The sequence below is a fragment of the Salvelinus fontinalis genome, chromosome 4 (assembly GCF_029448725.1).
Source record: "Salvelinus fontinalis isolate EN_2023a chromosome 4, ASM2944872v1, whole genome shotgun sequence".
Lineage (NCBI taxonomy): Eukaryota > Metazoa > Chordata > Actinopteri > Salmoniformes > Salmonidae > Salvelinus > Salvelinus fontinalis.
Window position 1 is genome coordinate 76,385,551 of NC_074668.1, and position 25,521 is coordinate 76,411,071.

The following is a 25,521-nucleotide window of genomic DNA, read 5'->3' on the forward strand; positions in this document are numbered from 1 at the left end:
ACTTGTGCTCTCTTTTCTTGAGTGTGTTGGCCTATCTCATTGGCAACCCATGCATGCATTCACAAGCTAATATGCACAGGCCAATCATTAGGAGAGGACGTCGGTATTTGGCTGATCAGAGTAAATCTGTAACACTACTAGCTAGATAAGATAGGGTTGGATATCATCACTTACCTGTGTACAAGACTTGGACTTCTACTACAAAACAATCAGCACACAAACTGAGCACGTTTTCATGAGTAAATAAGCTATAAACTTGCCATTGGTGCAATGATTTAAAACAACCTTTGTTGGCATTGTAAATAATGCCTTAACTTTTTATCATGTGGCCTCATTGGTGCCCCCTGCATAAACAATCAATGAACGCAGGTGAGGAAAGCGAAGGAAGTGACGTTGTGACCAGGAAACAACACAAATTCTTCGAGTTCAGAAAGTGTTGTTAGCAAACTCATCACAAAAAAACTATCATACACAAAAACAAGGTATATAATTTTCAATTTTACCTGACAGTGTTTAATGAATAACAAAAGGGTGGAGAGGATGCATATATTAATAACCGACGTTAGCCATGATCTCTGATTTAGCTACGCTAACGTTATCTAGTTAACGTTAGCGTTCACAGCAATTTGGCAGTAGCTAGCTATTTAGTTAGCTAGGTAGCGTTAGCTAGCCATCTTTTCGAATGGAACAGCTAACTAGTTGCGTTATTTGGTTAGCTAACTAGATACCGATTTAACACAATGATGGCTAACTAGGGTATTTGACAGCTACATTGCCAGCTTGTTTCCTAGTTAGCTAGCTAACGACGTAATTGCCAGAGTAGGTAAGTGATAAGTGAGTAGCCAGTTTACGTTAGGTAGCTAGTAGTAATTTACAAAGGGCTGTGGTTAACCCCCGCTGTTAGCCAATTGTATAGCCAATGGAACTCATATTTTAGACCTGTAACTAAGTCCTTAGACTGTTTTACACCAATAGTTGTATTCTTATTTTTTTGTGTGCCCAATTTACCTTAAAAGTATTATTCAAAAGTAGTAAAATCAAAACAATTGAGACCACCATATTCATATGAGTTCATAACGACAGATTTCCTAATATAATGTGTACGATTTTTCCAGATGAAGTTGAACGCACCTGGTCAACCGCTTTACCTATTTTGTTGTCAAGATATAGGGACTGGGCTGCATAAGAAAGTCTGGCGATACCTTCAGCTTTAGAAAGCAATACTCGGAGCTTTCAAGGATAAATCCCTCTGCAACCAATGGTTCAAGTTTTTTTTTCCTATTCAATAATAGGTTTAAAATTTAATGAGCATATTTCCTGTTGATCCTTAGATATGGTAATCCCAAGGTATGTTACTTTTTCCTTGACTGGAATATTGCGTATAGAGGGTATCACACAGACTTTAACAGCAAACAATTCACACTTATTAAGGTTTAGGCAAAGACCAGATGCTTTGGAAAATATATTTATCACGTCGACTGCTCTAGGAATCTGGTCAGCATCTTTCAAAAAGAGGGTTCTGTCACTGCAAGTTGACTTATGATAATATCTCTGTCAGCAATAGAGATCCCTTTTGTATTGCTGGTTTAACAGCACTTGTTGGGTTGCAAGCAGGAAGAGGTAAGGTGAAATTGGGCAACCTTGCCTAATTCCTCTTCAAATCTAGGAGAAGTGCCATGCTTTAATTTAATTGAACTGTTCCCATTCATATAAAGAGTAATAATAGTATTACAAAATAATTCCCCAAAACAAAATTTCTCAAGGGAGAGAAATATAAACTCAGTTCCACTATATCAAAGGCTTTCTAAAAGTCTAAGACGACAATAAAACGATCTTCAAAGATTAAATCAGAATAGTCAATAAGGTCTAACACCAGTCGGATATTATTAGATATGTCTATTCCTCATGAAGCCAGATTGGGTCTCTTCTTTAATTGAGTTCAATACTTCCTTCATTCTTTTTGCAAGTATAGAGGCTAATATTTTGTAGTCATAATTGAGCAGACAGTTTGGATGCCAATTATTGAGTAGAAGCAAGTCTTTCTTGGGCTTAGGTATTAATGTAATCAGACCTTGAGTCAAACTGGGAGAGAGAGAATTATTTGTAATGCTTTCAGAAAAGACCTCCAACAGAAATGGGGCCAACTGTTGAGAAAAAGTTTTGTAAACCTCAGCAGATATACCATCAATCCCAGGAGACTAATTATTTTGAAGGTGTTCATTAGAATAAATGATCTCTTCAACTATAATAGGGTAATCACACTGTTCCCTCTCAGCCTCCCCAATTAATTTCACATCCCCCAGAGAGTCAAAGAGTTGAAGAATCCTCACAATACTTAGAACTATATAAATTCCTGTAGAAGTTGAAACTAAAGTTATATTAATTTAGATTAATATTTAATTGTTGAATTGTATTCTTTTTAGAGTGGTATTTTTCTAACCTGAAAAAATAAGATACATTTTGTTCACCCTCTAGCCACTTCTTCCTAGATCTGACAAAGGCTCCCTCTGCTTTCACTTTATACATATCATCCAACTTGTTTTGTAGCTCAAACAGAACAGTTTTACACCATAAATGCCCCATTGATCAGAAAGCTGTGATGTATTTGTGAAGTTGTTTTCTGTCTTCCATATATGCCTAGATCCAGAGAGAATGGCTGCAGACTGGTTGGGCAGTCTGGTGTCAATAAACTGTGGACCAACCCTGGGCATGTACCAGGGAGAAGTGTCATCTGTGGACCAGACTAGTCAGACCATCTCTCTTAGACAACCTTTCCACAATGGGGTCAGGTGCCCTGTCCCTGAGGTCACCTTCAGGTAAGGCTTTCACATGGTGAAGTACAGAAAGATTAGCCTGCGTCACAGATTTCAGGAAATAATTTGCGGTGACAAAGACATAGGAGTTGGCATTTGGCAAGACGGCACAAACAGATCTGAGATTCAGGCTACAGACATACTAGTTACATTCTGTGCATTGCTCTAGTTATTTCACTATACATAGGGGCCTACTTATTTGTTTTAAGCAATCTGCTGTTAACATGTCTAACATGTCAATGTGTACATTTTGTGCAGTGCTATGGACATCAAAGAGCTCAAGTTCCTGGATATCCAAACTCAAAGTGGTGGCAGCAGAGCCAGTGCTGGACAGGGGGTCTTGTCTGATCCAGGCGTCAAATCTTCAGGGCAGAGTGGTCAGAATAGCAGAGGTGGTTACCCTGCCAACAACACCCATTCCACCACCGCTCCTATTACCATTTTACGCAAAGGTGAGATGAGAGGACTAGTTTGGGAGTTTTATTTTTCAAACTGGTTGCAAGGCCCAGATGCCTTGCAACCAGGTAACAATTGGGCTGGGGGACTTTTTATACAGTGGTAGTGGAACACCATCTTCTATAAGCAGTTCTCCAGAAGCCACACTGAGTGCATTTGAATAGGCCATGGGCTTCTTCAGTGTGTTCTACAATGGCCACAGCCTCCCTTCTTATGTACAGTGCAATTGGAAAGTATTCATACCCCTTGACTTTTTACACATTTTGTTACGTTACAGCCTTATTATAAAATGTATTAAATTCAAATTTTTCCTCATCAATCTAGACACAATACCCCATAATGCCAAAGCAAAAACAGATTTTTAGAAATTTTTGCAAATGTATTAAAAATAAAAAAACATACCTTTTTTAAAGTATTCAGACCCTTTGCTATGAGACTCGAAATTGAGCTCCGGTGCATCCTGTTTCCATTGATCTCCCCACCGTCTAAACTGAGCAATCGGTGAAGGGCCTTGGTCAGGGAGGTGACCAAGAGCCCGATGGTCACTCTGATAGAGCTCCAGAGTTCCTCTGTGGAGATGGGAGAAACCTCCAGAAGGACAACCATCTCTGCAGCACTCCACCAATCAGGCCTTTATGGTAGAGTGGCCAGACGGAAGCCACTCCTCAGTAAAAGGCACATGACAGCCTGCTAGGAGTTTGCCAAAAGGCACCTAAAGGACTCAGACCATGAGAAACAAAACTCTCTGGCCTGAAGAAACCAAGAGTGAACTCTTTGGCCTGAATTTCAATCGTCACTTCTAGAGGAAACCTGGCACCATCCCTACGGTGAAGCATGTTTTTCCGCGTTAGTGACTGGGAGACTAGTCAGGATTGAAGAAAAGATGAACAGAGCAAAGTACAGACAAATCTTGGAAGAACTTGCTCCAGAGCACTCAGGACCTCAGACTGGGGTGCATGTTCACCTTCCAACGACCCTAATCACACAGCCAAGACAACGCAGGAGTGGCTTCGAGACAAGTCTCTGAATGTTCTTGAATGGCCCAGCCAGAGCCTGGACTTGAACCCGATCAAACATCACTGGAGAGACCTGAAAATAGCTGTGCAGCAATGCTCCCCATCCAACCTGACAGAGCTTTAGAGGATCTGCAGAGAAGAATGGAAGAAACTTCCCAAATACAGGTGTACCAAGCTTGTAGCGTCATACCCAAGAAGACTTGAGGCTGTAATTGGTAATCGGTGAGTAAAGGGTCTGAATACTTATGTAAATGGTATATTTCAGTTTTTTTATTTATAATGTGCAAAAAAATAGTTTTTGCTTTGTCGTTATGGGTTATTGTGTGTAGATTGATGATGAATACAAATTATGTTCTCCATTTTAGAATAAGGCTGTAACATATATGGCTGTTGCGGTGACCGTATTACCGTCACACCGACGTTCACGAGTCATGGTAATTAGGCTTCTCCAAGCTCTAATGCTGCTGATGGTCATTAGTAGCCTACCAAACTTGCTAACTACCTGGTACTCAGCACTTTATTGTCCCTCTAATCACTCTGACATCGATGCAAATGTATTCGAAAATCCAATCAAACAGTTCATTAGAGGCCATGAGCTCATGTTGCGCAACATTTTGATAGGCTATGCAATTGTGTGAGAAAACAGAGTGATGGCCTCTACTTAAAAGAGGAGGATCCCATCAGCTTTCTGTATGCTAGGCCTATAGACTCGCTTACTATATTTATTTCTCACACAGAATAGAATAGGTTGACTTTTGTACTATGGGGGATAGTAGATTGACATAGGCTCGTGCTTTTGCTGTTCGTTATGCCTACTACTCTTGTCGCATCATGCAGTCTTACAATGTATTAAAAATCTAAACATATAGCCCAACGTTTGTAGAACAACTAAAGTTACATTTAATAACTCTAAATTAAGCATGTAGGAATAACTATTGCTTTGTTAACTGCTCAACACAGAATAACTGCATGTGCGCACTCCCTCAAATTGTTTGGAGAAAATATTTATATTTTATTCAGCTTTGTTCAATTGTATTCTTCATACTATAAAATAATGCCACAGAATTCTAAGCAAATCTAGTTGCTAAATTAACTAGTGTAGTCCACAGCTATTTGGCAAAGCCAGTTCAAGGCCTAACATAAGGACAACTCAGTGTGCTATTCTGTTCTTCTGAAATAGACTACATTTTCTTCATATCATGCTTCTTTAGACCTGTCTAAAATAAATAATATATTTATTGTGATGGTGTATGCTATATTACATGAATTTATTAGACTTTTTGTAATATAGATGTTCCAAAGGTCTGCATTGGTGGCTTGTAGGCTGTGGGTGGAAGCCAGGAGATGCCAAATGTGTTTAATTAATGGTCAATTACCATGAGACCGACCAGTTACTTGCTTGACAATCACTGGTTGACGAAATTTCGTGACCGCCACAGCCCTAGTAACGTAACAAAATGTGGGAAAAGTTAAGGGGTCTGAGTACTTTCTGAATGCGCTATGTATTGCATTAGAATCTTACACCATTTATTTAACTTTTTATTTAACCATCACACTCAATGACTACATAACTTTTTATCTCTGCCTCTGTTGCTTATGAGTGCTAGATGTAGGCTAATACATTTGACCTGCACTGTATTTAGCCCCTTCATGTGTTTACTCATTGAATTTGGTGTCAACCGTAACAGTTAGTCCCATTTAGAAAGTACACTCAACACATTGTCACATTGGGAACGAGGCTATTTCTCAATTATGACATGTTTACATAAGACAGTTTAAGCACAGTCATGAACATATTTCCCGCTATCTGACTGTGATTATAGAGCAGAAAGTTCTCATTGTTGATCTTTTCCTTATTCAGTGACAGGAGGAAATGTGAAACTACAAGTATCAGTGTCACATGTAAATCCACTCCCTAATCTCTAGGCTCTGCACAGTTTGTCAGCAGTCATTGAAGCCGAGCCAACACATTGCTTCACTTGGCATTTTTTCTGTTTTTGATCATAGTAGCATTTATGCACTTGTCTTTTCTGAAAGACACCTAGGCTCTGTGGGTAGGAAGGGAAAGGTTACACAATGTTTTACCTGACCGACACATTCATACATTAAGGGCTTCTGTTTCTTTTGTTTGGTCCCTGCTCTGTTATTTCTGTTTATCAGACACACAAATCTCTGCAGTGTTTTGGCACATGTTTTAGTAAATTATTAACCTCTGATGTACTATGAGAATACTTTTTAAATCATTTCTGCCAGGTATAATAACCACAACCCATAAAGCAGCAACCCTTTCAAAATAACTACTACGTAGTAGTCTGCTTAATCAGTCTAGTTTTTTTCTATCTGTCTTGTGAACCTGTGTCCTTTCCTCTAGTCTATGGTGTCACCAGGTTACTACTTACTGAGCGTGGAAGCAGCCAGGCACTGTTTGCAATGCTGTGACTTCCCCAGATTCCCATAGCGTGCTAAAGGCTTGTACCAAAGTTCCTCTTTACAATACGTGTGTGACTAAGATCAATAAACATTCCCCCCTCGCTGTGTCTGCTCCTAAAGAGGAGGTTATGCAAGGCCTGGCTTACGTGCCTTAGTGCCCTTCTGTTCTCTGTCTCCTCTCCCTCCCTCTCTCCTGCTCAGCACAGGACCCCCCCACACAGGAAGCCATGTTGTCCCAGTGGCAGTGCGCTTGGAAGGGGCCAGGCCATATCAATTGTGGAAGCACTGTTTACCTTTTGGATTTTTTATTTTAATCTCCAGATTCTTGGGCCAACAGCCAAGGGAGCTAATGCACAAATTGCATGAGACCAAAGTGCTGAGTGGCAAGGGTTGGGCTGACCCTTTCACACGCAATGCCATGCCCCTAACCAGCCCCTTAGCAGGGGGCCATAGAACGAAAGGGAGGTGGGGTTACGGACTACTTATACAAGATCATGGGCTATACAAATGATTTCTAATTATCTGACATTAATCTTGCTGGGAGATTTAGGATGGGAATGTAGGAATGAAATGAAGGATGCATAGTCCTCTGCAAATCGAGTGGATTATATTGGATCCAAACAGACCTTGTTAAGAGTATAATTGGGGGGGGGGAAATGGCTTTTTAATTTAGTTTTTGCATATAAAAATGTTCCTATACATGCTATCAGCTTAGTCCTTTGTTTTTCCTGTGTCCCTGGTACATACATTAACTGTACAGTAAAGCTCTTCCTTCCTGTTCTTGATTGGGGCGGCAGGTAGCCTATTGGTTAGAGCGTTGGGCCAGTAACCAAAAGGTTGCAAGATTGAATCCCCGAGCTGACAAGGTAAAAATCTGTCGTTCTGCCCCTGAACAAGGCAGTTAACCCACTGTTCCTAGGCCGTCATTGAAAATAAGAATTTGTTCTTAACTGACTTGCCTAGTTAAATACAAAAATTGGACTGTGTCACACACACACACAGAGGGAGTTGTTGCGACTGACATTGTTTTCCTTTTGTCAGTCTTCTTACCTTGCATGTGAACACATTTCCCTCCACACAACACAGCAACATGTTGACAAGCCTCACACGCTGTCACAGCATGCTGTCACTCACTCCAGTTTAGCTCCTGTGTGTTTATCTCACCGGTGTCATAGTGATTCATTTTTCTGTAAGAGTATTTGCCAACATTTGCTTGTAATGTGTGTAACTTAAATATGGGTCATGTTTAATCATTCTTTGAAATGTAGTTCACCGTGTAGTTTCAGTCAATAATTTTTCACATGGCTCAAGTTCATGTTTTGTTCAAATATCTCAGCCTTTATTGAACCTAATATTCTTACACCTCTCCACATTTTCACATCAATTCTATCAGACACTAGTACTAACTTGGTGTTCATTATTCTCTGCTTGACTTGGAGCGTTGCCCAGTGCATTCAGGCATCTGATTCACTGAGATTTACAATAGACCTGTAGGTAATTATACTGTAGGTAATTATACATCATTGTAAAATGTTTGCCTATGTTGAAAAGCTAATGCACACATATGAACAGATTTTTTTTTTAAGCAGTCCCTCACTCCCCTCCATTGTCAAACACATTGATATAGTAGCAGGTCTCAAATCAGTCGGTGTGATCGGGTGACAACGCCATTGTGACAACAGTAGCGTGTACGTGACTTGACTGAGAGTCTTGGTGTGTATCTTGCGTGATAGCCTAAAGTACCTAGCTGTCAGAGTGACACTTGCGTGCGGCTGTGCCTCTCTCTCTTTCTCTCTCTCTCTCTAGGTTAGCGTGAGACCTCATCACGGTGAGGGTTGAACACCCGGTTTTTCCAGTTATTTTTTGTTCCAGTTGGTTCTTTTTGATTTGTTAGTGCGCCATGCATGTATCTAAACGTTGTGTGTTGATAGAAAACTACTAGCCTGTGTTATTAATGTGCTATTGATGTTGCTTGTTATATAACTGTAGCTCCTGATACAGCCATAGGATAAGATCAGTATTGAGGACGCCATAAAGAGCAGACTGGAGTCCTGACAGAGATTAATGGTCTCCAGTCTGAAATATTACCCTCTTTGGATTTTGGGCTTGTGCACCATAATTGCTAGTCAGGCTATAGGGGTGGCAGGTAGCCTGGTGGTTAGAGTGTTGGGCCAGTAACCGAAAGGTTGCTACATTGAATCTCTGAGCTGACAAGGTAAACATCTGGCGTTCTGCCCCTGAACAAGGCAGTTAACCCACTGTTCCTAGGCCGTCATTGTAAATAAGAATTTGTTCTTAACTAACTTGCCTAGTTAAATAAAGGTTAGATAAATATATGTACTGTAAAATGAAATCGGAATAAATCGTCCTTCTAATGTCTTGATTTATGTTCTTCAGGTCCTCCAGCATCATCTAGTAACCGAGGGCCAAACCAGGCCACGCCGAAGAAGAACGGAGTGAAGAACGGAGGAGGTGGAGGGCAGATGAGGCTCAGGGACGACGAGTGTTTTGGTGCTGACATGGACGAGGGTATGGACACAGACTTTGACTTTGAGGCGAACCTGGCACTGTTCGACAAGGCAGCCGTGTTCTCGCAGATTGATGGCACAGATTGCAATGGGGCACGTTCCCGTGGTACGCCCGGTGGCGAACGCGGTACACCCACACGTTACCGTCACGACGAGAACATCCTGGAGGTCAAACCAGTCGTCTACCGGCAGATCACGGTCCCACAACACGGGGGCAAGGAGTACTGCACTGGTAAGAGAGAGAGAGAACACAACACCCTCTATTGGATTCATTCAGAGAGAGAGAGAGAGAGAGAGAGAGAGCACCCTCCTCCATTCACATATATATCACACATCCACTTACCTGCTGCCCTGAGGGTTAGACAGATAGAGCACTCTCCATTCACATCTGTCATCGCACATTCACTTCCAGAGGCCTGCCTGCCAGTGCCCTTAGGCCCTGAGTGTCTCTCACCTCAGCCACTGGATCTATTGAGGCTACAGTAGACCCATTGGTTTGGCTAAGCGAGCCAGACTAGTGGAGAGACAGGACATTGTGTACAGCTCTAAAATAGGCCTTAAACCAACAAGCAAGAAAAAAGAAAAAAAACAGTAAGAGGACGCAACTGTGAGGAATTACAACAGTGTCGGTATTCTCAGTGAAGCCCATCAGGCTGGAGATGTGATGGGGGAGAGATATAGGTTCCGGTCACAGCCCAGCCCGTGTGCAGCGTGCGGTGAAGAGGCTGAGCCTCTCCCTCTCAGTAATCACTGCTGGCTTCTCCCTAAGGAGTGACACACCCACCGTACACACACACACAGCTCTAATGAGCTATTCTTCTCTGTCCATACAGACTCTTGTTTGTTTTTCTCTCCTTTAAGATACTCAAATGTTTTTCATGTAGCTCAAAGATGGGAAAACCTCTGTAGATTGGTGACCCATTCAACCAGAGAATGGGGAATTACCATTAAAAATATATATTTTTTGACTCTCTGTATCTGGTGAAAATTAAAAGAATTGATGACCGACACAAGTTCTACCCTCAGGATGTTTTCTGTTGCATGCGTGTCTTGCGGACCGGTGATAATGAGTGTAGTGTTTCCTTTGGAAATGAGTTGAATTCCCCCTCCATGTCAGTGTTGACTTTAGACAGGAATAGTGTAAGTTCTCAGAGTGACAGTGTGGGTCTAATGTAGGCCTACCTCTTGTGCTTCTGTGACGCAACACTGAAACGCTTTGCTGGGTGTGGGTTTGACTGTCTCCTATTGGCCAGAGAGGGCCACCGCCCACTTCCGCAATGTGCTGGGCTGGCTGGGATCCAACTCTGGTTACTCTTTTGATTGAGGCAGCAGGTGACTTTTGAGCTTTGAGCTCACTGCCCCACCACACCATGCAGTCCCAGTCCGTCTCTGGGAAGAGGAGCCGCTCTCCCACACCTCAACAACACTCTTTATAAGTGTGTTACATAATTGGTTTCATACAGGAGATAAGTGAATGGCACACTATGCTAGGCCCCTGGCCTGGATTCCAAGGTGTGACAAGAAGAGCAACACCTATCACTCTGGCTCTGCTGGACCAATCACTACTCTGTAGGGATAGGGGATCAGTACCAGTCAAATCTGGTTTCTGGTGTTGGCATAAAGTGATATAGGTCTAAGTGGAACACAAGAACACACACGCTCACACACACACACACGCGCACACACACACACACATGCTCGCTCTCTCATTAGGGAAAAAGGATAGTGATGCCAATACCATCGTTATTAGTCATAGAATGCATTCTCTGCACCCATGGAGATAGGAGTGTTGTGCTTCTGTTGCCAGCTGACTAAATACTCCCAAAGATACTACACTGATACACCTCGCTGGATAACTTAAATCACTACATGAAATGACTCACTACATGAATGTGAGCCCTAGCCTCAAATAGCCCGCTACACTACAGTACATACTGTACCGACATACAGGTATGTGAAATTTGCAACAGTTCTTAGAAAGGGTTATGACATTGGCACTTTTTTCTAAGTAGCCTAACATGGCCGCCAGCCAGCGTTATCATGGCGGCAGCAGTGCGGTGACTATGATGACAATGCGGGCCAGGCGGCCATTAAAAGCCTTGCCCCTGGTGCTGAGAACTGGGAGCTGAATGTGGACGCTTTTCTCTTTTTACCGAACGGGCTGGGCAGGTCTGCTACCTCTGCCTGAATGCTGTCATGCTAAGCCCCATCCTCTGTACCTTGTAATTATCAGACCGCTCTGAGCTTTACATAAACAGCACCTCTCATAGTCACACACAGATTACCACTCAAATGGCACCCCATTCCCTATATAGTGCACTACTTTTGCTACGGGCGCATAGTGAATAGGGTGCCACTTGGGATGCAACCACACTACATGTGGAACAAACCCTTACCCTACTCCAGGCTGCTCTCACCTGAATCCATTCCTATCCACTGTAAACATTTAAATCAACAACATGAGACAACAGAAAAGAGGCTAGAAAAACAAATATTTGGCGTTGTGATAACATATTGTCTGTCTGCACGTAGACAAGTCTGTAAGGGCTATTATGTGGTGCATCATTGGCCTTATTATTCCGTTTCGGTGGAAAAGGCACAGGTCTACTCTCCTTTGCTAATTCCTATGTGTGTTAAACCACTCCTCATCTACACGTTGGCACCTTACTTGGGGAGAACGGGCACGTGGTAATGGCTGGAATGGAAAAAGTGGAAAGTTATCAACAACATCGAACACATTCTGTTTGCTCCATTCCAGCCATTATTATGAGCCTTCCTCCCCTCAGCAGCATCCACTGCTACACATGTACTCAAATCTATTCACTGTAAACACACTAAAGCCACAGAACAAATCAAATTACTGCCCTGTAAACTACCTTTGATGGAGAGAGTGACAGGAGAGGGAGCGAGAGCTGAGGACAAGTGTTATTCACAACTATTGATTCCCCTGGTCCGGTGGCATGAGAGCAAATGGAACTTTTATTTACATTTTTGTACCCCCTTTTTCTCCCCAATTTCAATCTTGTCTCATCGCTGCAACTCCCCAACGGGCTCGGGAGAGGCGAAGGTCGAGTCGTGCGTCCTCCGAAACATGACCCGCCAAATCGCTCAACTTAACTTTATTTTACTGCCGCTGCGTGCTCCTGGCTACCCAGTTGAGCAGGTTGAGCATTGTGCGTGTTTGTGTGTGAGAGAGTACACAGGATCGGGGTGGGGGGCTGTAGCAGGGGAATTCCTTACAAACACACCTAGCTGGGGGGATGGTCAAAAAGCAATTAGATCATAGTGCAACTCCTACCTCTCCCTTTCCTCAGTCTGCAGGTTGCATGACAAGGAGCAGTTAACTTTGCTGTGTGCTTATCGTTCACGTGATTGTCCGAGGAACGGTGCAGCAGAGTAGACTGGGTTTGTCTCCCACAAAACTGTAACATATTACCTGTCCTTGTACTGGAACAGTGGGAGGGATGTGGAGATACGGAGAGGGAAGAGATAAGGTTAATTTCACCCAGGCACGACATCCGTCTATCTGCTGTTTGCAGGTGTGTGTTTACTTGCATGTCACACTGCGTGTGTTCTGCCTTGAGTGATATGCCTGTGTGTTTCTGATAGCTGCATGCGTGCCTGCATGCACATAATACATGAGGAGGGAGGCCATGCTGAGCACTCAAATGCCAGGCCAGCGCTTTGGAACAGGCTGTTAAGGTCTTACCTGCTTCACTATCAAAGGGATATTGAGCCGCGCAGCCCCTCCAGCTAGTCTTTGATTGCTCTCTAGTCTAATGTGCCATGGGCTAAAGGTAGAGATTAGCACAGTGCTCTTTAAAGGGTTCCGTGAGCATCTACCAGAACAATGACATGGTTGTGGCAGTACCTAGGAACCATTTTCCCTGGGCTGGTCTTTCCTAGATATCCTCTACTGTGTTGACACACAGACCTGAGGAGTAGAGAGATAGATATACAGTTGAAGTCGGAAGTTTACATACACTTAGATTGGAGTCATTAAGACTTGCTTTTCAACCACTCCACAAATTTATTGTAAACAAACTGGAGTTTTTGCAAGCCGGTTAGGACATCTACTTTGTGCATGACACAAGTAATTTTTCCAACAATTGCTTACAGACAGATTATTTCACTTATAATTCCCTGTATCACAATTCCAGTGGGTCAGAAGTTTACATACACTAAGTTGATTGTGCCTTTAAACAGCTTGGAAAATTCCAGAAAATTATGTCACGGCGTTAGAAGTTTCTAACTGGCTAATTGACATAATTTGAGTCAGTTGGAGGTGTACCTGTGGATGTATTTCAAGGCCTACCTTCAAACTCAGTGCCTCTTTGCTTGACATCATGGGAAAATCAAAAGAAATCAGCCCAATACCTCACATTTTTTGTAAACCTCCACACGTCTGGTTCATCCTTAGGAGCAATTTCAACACGCCTGAAGGTACCACGTTCATCTGTACAAACAATAGTACGCAAGTATAAACACCATGGGACCACACAGCCATCATACCGCTCAGGAAGGAGACGAGTTCTGTCTCCTAGAGATGAACGTACTTTGGTGGGAAAGTACAAATCAATCCCAGAACAACAGCAAAGGACGTTGTGAAGATGCTGGAGGAAACAGGTACAAAAGTATCTATTTCCACAGTAAAACGAGTCCTATATTGACATAACCTGAAAGGCTGCTCAGCAAGGAAGAATCCACGGCTCCAAAACTGCCATAAAAATACCAGACTACGGTTTGCAACTGCACATGGGGACAAAGATAGTACCTTTTGGAGAAATGTCCTCTGGTCTGATGAAACAAAAATACAACTGTTTGGCCATAATGACCATCATGTTTGGAGGAAAAAGGGGGATGCTTACAAGCTGAAGAACACCATCCCAACCGTGAAGCACAGGGGTGGGAGCATCATGTTGTGCGGGTGCTTTGCTGCAGGAGGGACTGGTGCACTTCACAAAATAGATGGCATCATGATGAAGGAAATTATGTTGATATATTGAAGCAACATCTCAAGACATCAGTCAGGAAGTTAAAGCTTGGTCGCAAATGGGTCTTCCAAATGGACAATGACCCCACGCATACTTCCAAAGTTGTGGCAAAATGGCTTAAGGACAACCGTCAAGGTATTGGAGTGGTCATCACAAAGCCCTGACCTCAATCCTATAGAACATTTGTGGGCAGAACTGAAAAAGCATGTGTGAGCAAGGAGGCCTACAAACCTGACTCAGTTACACCAGCTCTGTCAGGAGGAATGGGCCAAAATTCACCCAACTTATTGTTGGAAGGCTACCTGAAACGTTTGACCCAAGTTAAACAATTTAAAAGGCAATGCTACCAAATACTAATTGAGTGTATGTACACTTCTGACCCACTGGGAATGTGATGAAAGAAATAAAAGCTGAAATTAATCATTCTCTCTACTATTATTCTGACATTTCACATTCTTAATATAAAGTGGTGATCCTAACTGACCTAAGACAGTGTTTTTACTGGGATTAAATGTCAGGAATTGTGAGAAACTGAGTTAAAATATATTTGGCTAAGTTGTATGTAAACTGACTTTTTCCACATTTTGTTACGTTACAGCCTTATTCTAAAACGGATCAAATATATTTTTTCTCTCATCAGTCTACACACAATACCCCACAATGACAAAGCAAAAACAGGTTTTTAGAAATGTTTGCTAATTCATAGTTTTGATATCTCCACTATTATTCTACAATGTAGAAAATAGTACAAATAAAGAAAAACCTTGAATGAGTGTGTGTGTGTGGGTGGTCCTGGAACTGAGTATTCACTCAAGAAGTCAAGCTGCAACACTCCCACATACACTAGCCATCTTCATTGGCACATGGGTGTACCAACAAGTACACCTTTAACCACCTGTTTTCAAGTTTCCCCTTTGTCATGGTACCCTTATGTTTTGGTGGAGTCCTCTGTGAGGTGTGGCGGTAGTGTGTGTGAGATCGGGGGGCTGCCGCCGTTGTCTTTCTCAGCCAAAAGCTTTGGTTATGGGGATGCTGAGGGAGCTCAGCAGGGATGAGCTGGAGCGTGTGAACCCAGCCCCTCCAGAAGACCGCAGGGGATAGCTAGGAGAGGCAGTTCAGTTTGCATCCTCATGTTTGGCAGCCCTTTACAAAATATGACACTCTCTTTGTTGCGGCGGACAACAGTGACAAATGAGAGAGGGAGGGGGGAATCTTCCCTCCGTGATTGGAAAGAGATCAGGTCAAGGGAAGAGGCTTTCCCAAGGGAACTGGCTCCTCGCGTGAGGGGATGTTCTGCTTATTCAAAAACTTCTACTCGTTGAGTTCCTGTGTGTGTGTGTATATACGTGTGTCCTCATCATGAAAGTTCATGCTGTTGGTGAATTAGGCCATGTAGTTCCTTTTTGATAATGTCTAGTCACACTGCGTTTCAGTTCTATTTTTAGTACCATTTCCATATATTTTTTGGGAAAATCTGGAACTTTTTTAAAACGTCCAATCTCTCTCTTTTCATAGCTACATATATTATAATCTAGCACAATAACAACTAATACATGTTTATTTTCCCCTGTTGTCTCTCTCGCTCCTCTGACTGTAGACTCTGGCCTGGTTGTCCCCAGTGTGTCCTACGAGCTTCACAAGTGTCTTCTGGCCTCAGCGGAGCGGCATGGCCTGTCTCTGGAGCGGAGGCTGGAGATGACTGGTGTGTGTGCCAGCCAGATGGCCCTCACTCTACTAGGGGGCCCCAACCGGTGAGTGGCTGGGTGGGCGTCCTCTACTGTGGTAACATCACATCACATGCAACAGGCTTTATTGATACCAGAGTTGTGTTCAATGGGCACAAAACTAAAGAAAAAGGTTTGAAATGGGGAGGTACTACAATATCTGAACTTGCCCGATAAGAAGTGTTCGTTTTTGTTTTCAGTTCCAAGGCGTTTTGCTACGGTGTGCCCTAATGAACACAACCCAGGGTTATACGAACATGCCTTTGTCCTCCTATTTTTGTCAATTTTTCATAGTTTCTTGTATTGTTGCCGTGGTGATATACTGTAGTAAGGTGTTTTAAACAGGCAATTACCTCCCTGTAAGGCACTGATCAATTAAACTCTGGATTCCGGATGCTATGTATTGGCCGATGAGAGGTTTTGAAGCCACCGGTCGGACATATTGGCTGTCCTCAGAAGAAGCAATCCTCCATAGTGGATTTTATTTTTTATTTTTTTCAAAAGCTTGAATAAGTCGCTAGTGGTCATCCAATGTGATGCAATCATATCAATATTGCACCTTTAGCCTGCCTGAAGGAGAAAAGGGAAAATGATAGAGCCCGGGCCAAGACTAGAGTAAACCTCGGATTTGCGTTCACTTAGTGGAGAGAACAATGAGAGTTGAAGCGGTTCAAAACTGACAGTTTGCATTTTTTTCTGCTGAAAATGTAAGACATTGCTAGGTAGAAAATACATCTTTCTAGATATAAAGTGAAATTATGGTTTTGATATTTAGTTGTAAATATGTATGCAAGTGTTTATTTTGGTTTGCTTGTTTTGATTGTTGTCAAGCCACACATCCAATAGTTTGTATTAGCTTGTGCAGCTTATTTGCTGACCTTGACATTTTCTTTTTTTAATTTGAATATAACATTTAGCTTCACTAGTTAGTCCTAACTAGCTACCTAATTTATGTGTATAACGTCACTTGACCTTGTGTTATATTTCTGTGGTCTGAAAGTCACGCTGTGATATTAGCTAGCTAGCTATTTCACACACTACTCTACTGGCACGGAGTAGCCATGATCATAAAGTTAATTTCAGATACACAAGTTGAGACACAATGCAACGGTTTGTTTGATCTGAAGGGTCTAGTTTTAGAACCTGTCATGTCGTCGGCTGGATTTTCCAAGATTCACTGACGAAACGGTGTCAACTGCACGTCTCTTCTTCTTGATCTGAATGCCCTGTCTTTAGTCAGCTGTTGTACAACACAACAATCTAAAACTAGCTAGTTTTGTCTCCTGTTGGCTGTTGTATCTGAACTGGACTTCATTGCTTGACGTCAAAGCTCTCAAAAATATCTTTGAACCTGAAATATAATTTTTAAGTCATGAAAGGAATAAATCGACATCAACACCTAGCAAGCCTGTTTCCAGCCCCACCATTGTTGAGTATTGGAGCAGAATCAGATCGGTAAGCATAGACTTTAGCTAAATATTTTTGACCATGTCTGTTCCATCATTTTGTTTCCCCTAGCTAGCTAAGAACAGTAATAACAAAGTAACATATTTTAATGCTATGCATCTATCTAGCTAAGCTGTTTAGGAAAATGAACTGCACCGGATTTACTTTGATTATTGATGAAATTATAGTCCAACATTATCCTACTACATAGAGATGTTACTATGTTATTCCCCGTTTGAGCTGTCTGGCTGAGATGTAAACAGACAGCCCAAAATATACACATGTATTGAGTGTAAGACTGTAACATGACATTACATGAAATGACTGGAAACATTAAGTCCTCATTCTGTCTAATAGCCTACTTCTCCCATTAATGTATTTACTCTGAATATCTAAGACTGATGGTTATCAAAGGCAATTATTTCATAGTTGTGAAATGGTCAAATCATATTCCAAATTGGGATTGATAGACAACCAATAAAAAATTTCCTATCTAGGTCAGGGTTGGGCAACTCCAGTCCTCGGGGTCTTGATTGGTGACACACTTTTGCCCCAACCCCAGCTGACTCAACTGATTCCAATAATCAACTAATCATGGTCCTTATTTTAGAATACAATTTGTTGAATCAGGTGTGATTATTATAGGGCTGGAGGAAAGTGTGAAACCAAACAGGCCCCCGAGGATGGGAGTTGCCATCTTACCTAATTTCTACCAATCACATGTGCAACTAGAGGCGCAAAACTCAAAATCACCATTTACTCCAGACACCAAGACGCATACAAAGCTCTTCCTCGCCTTCCATTTGTCAAATCTGATCATAACTCTATCCTCCTGATTCCTGCTGACATGCAAGAACTCAAACACGAAGTACCAGTGCATAGAGGCCACTCAGTACAAAAGTGCACAGATGAAGCGGATGCTAAGCTACAGGACTGTTTCGCCAGCACTTTGGACTGGAATAGGTTCCGGGACTCATCCGATGACATTGAGGAGTTTACCACATCAGTCACCGGCTTCATTAAGTGCATTGATGATGACGTCCCCACAGTGACTGTACGTACATATCCCAGCTAGAAGCCAAGGATTACAGGCAACATCCGCACTGAGCTAAAGGCTAGAGCTGCCGCTTTCCAGGAGCGGTACACTAACCCTGAAGTTTATAAGAAATCCCTCTACGCCCTCTGGCGAATCATCAAACAGGCAAATTGTCAATACAGGACGAATATCGAATCCTACTACAACGGCTCTGACGCTCGTTGGATGTGGCAGGTCTTGCAAAAAATATTTTAAGCAGGAAGCAGGAGGATATAGTTATGGTCTGATTTGCTGAAGGGAGGGCGAGGGAGGGCATTGTATGTGTTTTTGTGTGTGGAGTAAAGATGATCTAGAGTTTTGTAGCCTGTAGTTGCACTCTACAGTTATGTACTGATGGTAATGAAAATCCATAGACAAAATACTCACCAAATATTATTCTATCATTCAGCTAAAGGAGATCCTACAATAACAAGTCTTGAAGGTGGAGTGTCTACACATTGAAAACTGCACAGGACTACAGCCCAGAACTTCAGAGAGCAGTGTTGAGAACACTGGGCTCTTGATTGGGGCTACCAAGGGGAATGATACTGAGATCAGATGATCCAAGACTCCCTGAAGTGCCACCACCAACAACAGATGACCTGCTACAACTTCGAGGAGACGTCGACATGCAACACAGGATGCAGTTAGCACAGCTTTGAGCAGGGAAGGACCTGAGCTATCCGTTTTGTCAGAATTGGTCATTCCCGGGAAGTATGAAAACCTATGGAGTACTCAGAAATGTTGTTGAAAGAGTTGGGCCTACAACCAAACATATATAAATAAGGGATGTTTGTGTGGGCAACAATAAACTTGTGTGAGAAACAATATTTGTGCATTCTTTATCTAGCAAATTGGCATCATTATTGTATTTTTGGAATGGTTTTAGAATTATTTACTTAACTTCTGTTTTCCTGGATATTCAAAAGTGTGGGGTCACTTAGAAATGTCCTTGTTTTTGAAAGAAAAGCAAAAAATGTTGTCCATTAAAATAACATCAAGTTGATCAGAAATACAGTGTAGACATTGTTAATGTTGTAAATTACTATTGTAGCTGGAAACGGCAGATTTTTTATGGAATACTACATTGGCCTACAGAGGCCCATTATCAGCAACCATCACTCCTGTGTTCTAATGGCACGTTGTGTTAGCTAATCCAAGTTTATAATTTTAAAAGGCTAATTAATCATTAGAAAACCCTTTTGCAATTATGTTAGCACAGCTGAAAACTGTTGTTCTGATTAAAGAAGCAATAAAACTGCCCGCCTTTAGACTAGTTGAGTTCCCTAGAGCAAAAATAGTACCCTCAAAACACCAGGCTCAACGTCAACAGTGAAGTGGCGACTCGGGGATGCTGGCCTTCTAGGCAGAGTTGCAAAGACATTAACATTTTTAAAAATTTACAATGGTTGGGGAGCATCAAAATGGAAGCGCGGTGGCTTCAAAACAGCGCCCCCCTGTTTGTCATCTAGTGTATTTAAAAATCATTCTCCCTGTTAAGTCAAGAATGTCTGACAGGCTGTGAATCTTCCAATTTCCCCTCTGCTTTAGGCTTTTGTCTTTGTGCGTGTGAAGGAGTCAATGCAGACGCCATATTTATGATGAATAGACAGTGGCTTTAGCAGTTAATCATGACAGAAAAGCCAATACTTTGCATGGAAAAGTGTAGCAGCCTATTGAACGTGTGAGGTGTTTATGATCGACATAGGACACAATGCGCCACTGACCTTGATTACAATGATTGCAGATAAAGGCTTCCTCTGGTTTTTATGCTGTAGTTGAAGAGTTGTGTTTTTATAAGAAAGGGAAACCCTTGCACAACAACCAGGGTATTAACCATGCAGTCCTGAGGTGATGATAATGCTCCTTTGTTTGCTGTGTGTGGAAACTGCAGATCATGATGTTCAGATCAGTCATGATTGTATTCTGCACAATTAATTATCTCAATGAGGACAATAAAGTGTGTCTAATCCACCAGTAATTGCCTATCCCAGGCCTTGGCTTGTACAATTTGTATTAAGAATAAAAGAATATAAGATAAATCAAATTAAGACAACAAACAAATCACATATGTCTCTTGGATGTCCCTAGGCTGACACCTAAGAATAATCACCAGCGTCCCACGGTGGCCCTGCTGTGTGGCCCCCATGTCCAGGGGGCCCAGGGCATCAGCTGTGGACGGCACCTGGCCAACCACGAGGTGGAGGTCATCCTTTTCCTTCCCAACTTCGTCAAGATGCAGGAGTCCATCACCAACGAGCTCGCCCTCTACAGCAAGACCAGCGGCAAGCAGGTGGCCAGCATCAAAGGTACCGACTTATCCTGACTAACAGATTTGTTCTCTGTCCACAGATATTATCAGCTTTTGAAATCATTAGATGTGATGAGACTGTAGATGGAAAGGTAAATGGACTGTAGATTGTGAAGATGGTGAATCCACTTCCTTGTAGTGTGTTCTTTTGTTAGCATGAGCTGTATAAAAAGACCATTGTTTTCTAATCTAGAGGAGACACTTCCCTCTTGTATACTGAACAAATATATAAATACAACATGCAACAATTTAAAAGATTTTTCAGTTTATATAAATCAATCAGTTCATTGAAATAACTTCATTAGGCCCTAATCTATGGATTTCATATGACTGGTCCGGAGCATCCCAAACATGGGTGACCTGTCTGAGTATGCAGGCCATGGAAGAAGTGGGGCATTTTCAGCTTCCAGGAATTGTGTACAGATCCTTGGGACATGGGACTGTGCATTATCATGCTGAAACATGAGGTGATGGCGGTGGATGAATGGCACGACAATGGGACTCAGTATCTTGTCACGGTAACTCTGGGCATTCCAATTGCCATCGATAAAATGCTGTTGTGTTCGTTGTCCGTAGCTTATGTCTGCCCATATCATAAGCCCACCGCCACCATGAAGCATTCTGTTTACAACGTTGACATCAGCAAACAACTCGTCCACATGCCAGATTCACTAAAACATATTTGAGGCAGTTTATAGTAGAGAGATTAACATTACATTCTCTGTTAACAGCTCTGGTGGACATTCCTGCAGTGAGCATGCCAATAGCACATTCCCTCAACTTGACGTCTGTGGCATTGTGTTGTGTGACAACATTTTAGTGGCCTTTTATTGTCCCCAGCACAAGGTGCAGCTGTGTAATGATCATGCTGTTTAATAAGCTTCTTGATATGCCACACCTGTCAGGTGGATGGATTTTCTTGGCAAAGGAGAAATGCAATCTAACGGGGATGTAAACAAATGTGTGCTCAAAATTTGAGATAAATAAGCTTTTTGTGCATATGGAACATTTCTGGAATCTTTTTTCAGCTCATGAAACATGGGACCAACACTTTACATGTTGCATTTATATTTCCATTCACAATAGTTAGACACATAAGGCAAAGTTAGCTAGACACTAAAATCTGTGCTGCTTGTCTGCTTTTAACAGCGGTACGCTGAAACGATGTTGCCCTCTGCTGGAGGTCTAGCTACTCAGAAGCTTTCAGTTCAAACCCTGATCTCTGTCCCTCTCTCTCCTCCCAGACCTGCCGGTCAGCCCAGTGGACCTGGTCATCAACTGTCTGGACTGCCATGAGAACGGCGTCCTGAGGGACCAGGCCTGGCACCTAGCGGCTGCGGACTGGGCCAACCAGAACAGGGCTCCGGTGCTCAGCATTGACCCTCCAGTGAGTGGCCAGAAGCAGGCCGTGGAGGCCAAGTGGACCCTGTCTTTGGGCCTGCCCCTGCCTCTGGATGGTGGGGAGGCTAGGGTCTACCTGTGTGATATCGGGGTGCCGAAGCAGGTGTTCCAGGAAGTGGGCATCAACTACCATTCACCCTTCGGCTGCAAATTCGTTATTCCTTTACACTCTACATAGCAGGACCTGCTACAACCTACCAGCCCTGGCTGTGCACAGGATTGTGTTGTCATTCTAGTGAAATACAGAAGGCCGCCTTAGAGGGTGATGTGTACAGTTACTGAAAAAAGCTTGTGGGGGGATTTCAGAATTGGCACTTAATTGTATTGCTGGTTGGTATATGTTTTTCCTTTTGCTCCCGGTTGACCCCTGGGAGTGTATTGCGTGCCGTGACGTGCCACGGGAGAAGGGTAAAGCTCCAAGAGGGGGGCTTCCTGTCCCGTTGGGCTTTGTGATAAGGGCTATGTGTGTGTATTGCCCTCTATCAGCTAGTCTGAGTATGTTATGTTTACAGAGAGCTGACTAACCACTAGGAGTCAGTCTCTATCTATGAACCCTGACCGTGTGACCAGCCCTGGGCCTGAGACATACTTCCTGTATCCTACTGTAGATTGTGTGGACTGGAGACCACAGGACCTGGCTGACCCAGTGCCCCACAGCAGAGCTCAATCTCTCTCGCCTCTCTGGGAAAAGCCCTATGATCTGAATTGGAGATATTTATTTGAAATGCCCTTATTCTCACAAAATTCAATTGGTGTGTTTTTCTTAAATGCCACTTTTTGATCAACATCGATTGTAGGGAATTTCAATTGAAATGTGTATTTAGCTAGCACTGGTATCAACTCGGAACAAACACATTGGTTTGTCCTCTCTTCTTTATCTAAGAAGAAAATGTTTAAGAATTTGTCTGTTTTTGATAAATAGGGAAGATGTTTTGGATTTGTTTGAATGCATATATTTTCTAAGCTGCATCTGGGCTATATTTTTAACAACACTGCAATGAAAGATGTAAAGTGGTGCTCAACACTTTTGTTTCAGTGTATTTGTGTTACCATACAAACAAATAGTTTCTGTCTTTTACACTTCTCTAATGAAATCATATCTTTGTTTGACACCTGTCAGATAAGGCCACATACAGTCTTATAATAGTTTACAAGGGTATGCATATGTATCTGTTAAGTAGCTATACACAGTAGAAAGGTACACATGCTCTACCTCTGCTGCCGTGACTGTGTTCTTGCTTCAGGTTTTGTAAACATGTCATTTGCCAAGCAGTACCATTTAGTTTACACTTAGTATTACAGCATTTGTCAAGAAACACAAATGTAAAGTTAGTTTTCCTAGTAGTAGCCATTGTACCTTTTAATTTACTTTCTGATAGGATTGGGTTTGTATTTCATTTGTATAGGCAATATGTCATTTCAATTCCGAACACAAGCCTTGGATGTGCAGCTAAACAGATGGGCCACGGTAGATAAGACTCGGATATAATTTTTTTGCAATCATTTTGAAAGTGTATCTTTAAATGCGCTTGAGCCAGACTCGGATTTGTGTGAGACGTTCGGTGGTTGTGTAAACAGATCTGTAATAACAGACCTGTTTGGTCACGTACTGGCCAGGATGTCTGAGTTATGTTTGCAAACGATTAGCAATTTTTGCAAACACTCAGTGCATTTTAGTATGGTCTTAGTATGGAGTGCAGACATTGTGTTTTAGGGAGCTTTTGTGAATGGGTTAGATTTAGGTTTGGCTATGTTTCTCCAAGGGCATTGAGGCTGACTGCTTTCTTAAACTGTATTTCATTCTTTTTTAAATTCTAAATCCAATTATTGGTGTGTTTGCACATGTTTATTTTCATGGGTAGTCGATGAGGATTGATCTGAATTGATTGGGTTACAACTTTGCAAACATTCATATGACTTGGAAGTACTGTCTTGTGTATCTGCTCTGCTCTACATTTCCAAACGACTAAATCAGACTATTGTTAATAGTGCATACAGCTCATGTTGCTCCATTTCAAGGTCATGTAATACAGTGAATCAATGGCATCTGTTGCCAATTGTGTTCTAGCTGATAGGACTCTTGAGTTTTCATTTGTTTTTGTTTATCTCTGATAAAGTTGCTCAATAATGCTGTGTTGCTCAACAATGTCACTTCTCACCTATTACAAGTGTATGTAGCCTATTTTTGTAAATGTATGCCATCTCACTGCAGGTGCCAACTACAGATACTGCAAGTATCTACATAACATGTTATGATGTGAGAATAGAACAACCCAATGTATCTTTATAAAGCATCCAAAACACGCATTTTAGCCTAGTTGTTGGGCTCCTTGAGGCTGCTGCAGTTGTCAGCCTGTTCCTGCATGTGATGCCAGAGAGTTATGGATGCTGAGGTGAGAAGTCTTACAGGAGATTTTTTGTCACCTAAAAGTGCTGCTTTCAGAAATATTTCCCTCTGGAAATTATGATCTTGCGTTGTGACACTCCAGCCCAGACAGATTTATTTTTAAGTGATTTATGGTCATATTGTTACAAAAGATTTGCCAGAAAAGAGGCCATGTTTTCACACAGCTAATTACAGTCATTTTCTTAAGGACTTACAGTAATTGTTTTTGGGACGTGTCCTCGTGGTAGCTAGCAATGGGATAGTGGCTAATCTCATATGATGTCATGATGGAGGAACTAAACCATTTTTGTTTGATCATATCATTACAGATTTCATCAGTTTTTCTTCTTCTTTTGTTTCCTTAAGTTTATTTTTGGAGGAATTGGTGTGTAAACTGTAATAATAAACGTTCTCCTTTATCATAAAGGAATTTCAGCAAGGCAGATTTAGCATGTTACACCACAAGTATTTGTAACTGTGTGCAGGTCTGGTCCAAGTTGACACTGTTCTGTATACTGAGATCAAGCTTGAGAATTAATGACTGATAAACATTAAATGTGACACTGCATAGAAAATATTCAATTTTTTAAAGGGCTTCATTTTTTCAACACACTTCCATTTCAATTTCTGTTGGCCTGTTTGTTGTAATAAAGACCACTTCATCAGTTTTTATATAGAAAATAGAGGGGGGCAAAATGTGCCACATGCACTACTTTTGTAGGAATTGAATCTTGAGAGCACACTTTTTATTTTATTTGCTATGCCGATCCCACAGACCACAGCTACAATTTTGTTTTGGGGGGAAAAATGTTTGTTATAAGACCATGCGTGGGAGTGTGTATAGTAATTGTTAAAGTTCTCCAAGTCACACTTTTTATGAAGCTGCAGCAAATGTACAGTGTTTTAGTTTATTAAATGGACATGTGGCTACTCTTCATGTT

At 42.0% G+C, this 25,521-nt stretch overlaps 1 protein-coding gene across 1 annotated transcript; it reads left to right on the top strand.

Moving 5' to 3' along the window:
* Nucleotides 1-382: 382 nt before the first annotated feature.
* On the top strand, nucleotides 383-25,513 carry LOC129854433 (enhancer of mRNA-decapping protein 3-like). Its single transcript, XM_055921478.1, has 7 exons — nucleotides 383-482; nucleotides 2,642-2,816; nucleotides 3,072-3,265; nucleotides 9,113-9,475; nucleotides 15,835-15,988; nucleotides 20,574-20,791; nucleotides 22,038-25,513. Exons 2-7 carry the CDS (start codon nucleotides 2,653-2,655, stop codon nucleotides 22,370-22,372), a joined length of 1,428 nt encoding a protein of 475 aa, XP_055777453.1. The 5' UTR covers nucleotides 383-482; nucleotides 2,642-2,652; the 3' UTR covers nucleotides 22,373-25,513.
* Nucleotides 25,514-25,521: the final 8 nt, after the last annotated feature.

Bases quoted from the DNA above. Each gene is read 5' to 3' on its own strand.
- LOC129854433 (XM_055921478.1), top strand. From the start codon at position 2,653: ATGGCTGCAGACTGGTTGGGCAGTCTGGTGTCAATAAACTGTGGACCA. The intron at 9,476-15,834 runs GTAAGAGAGAGA...CTCTGACTGTAG, and splicing joins GGGCAAGGAGTACTGCACTG to ACTCTGGCCTGGTTGTCCCC. The intron at 20,792-22,037 runs GTACCGACTTAT...CTCTCCTCCCAG, and splicing joins GCAGGTGGCCAGCATCAAAG to ACCTGCCGGTCAGCCCAGTG.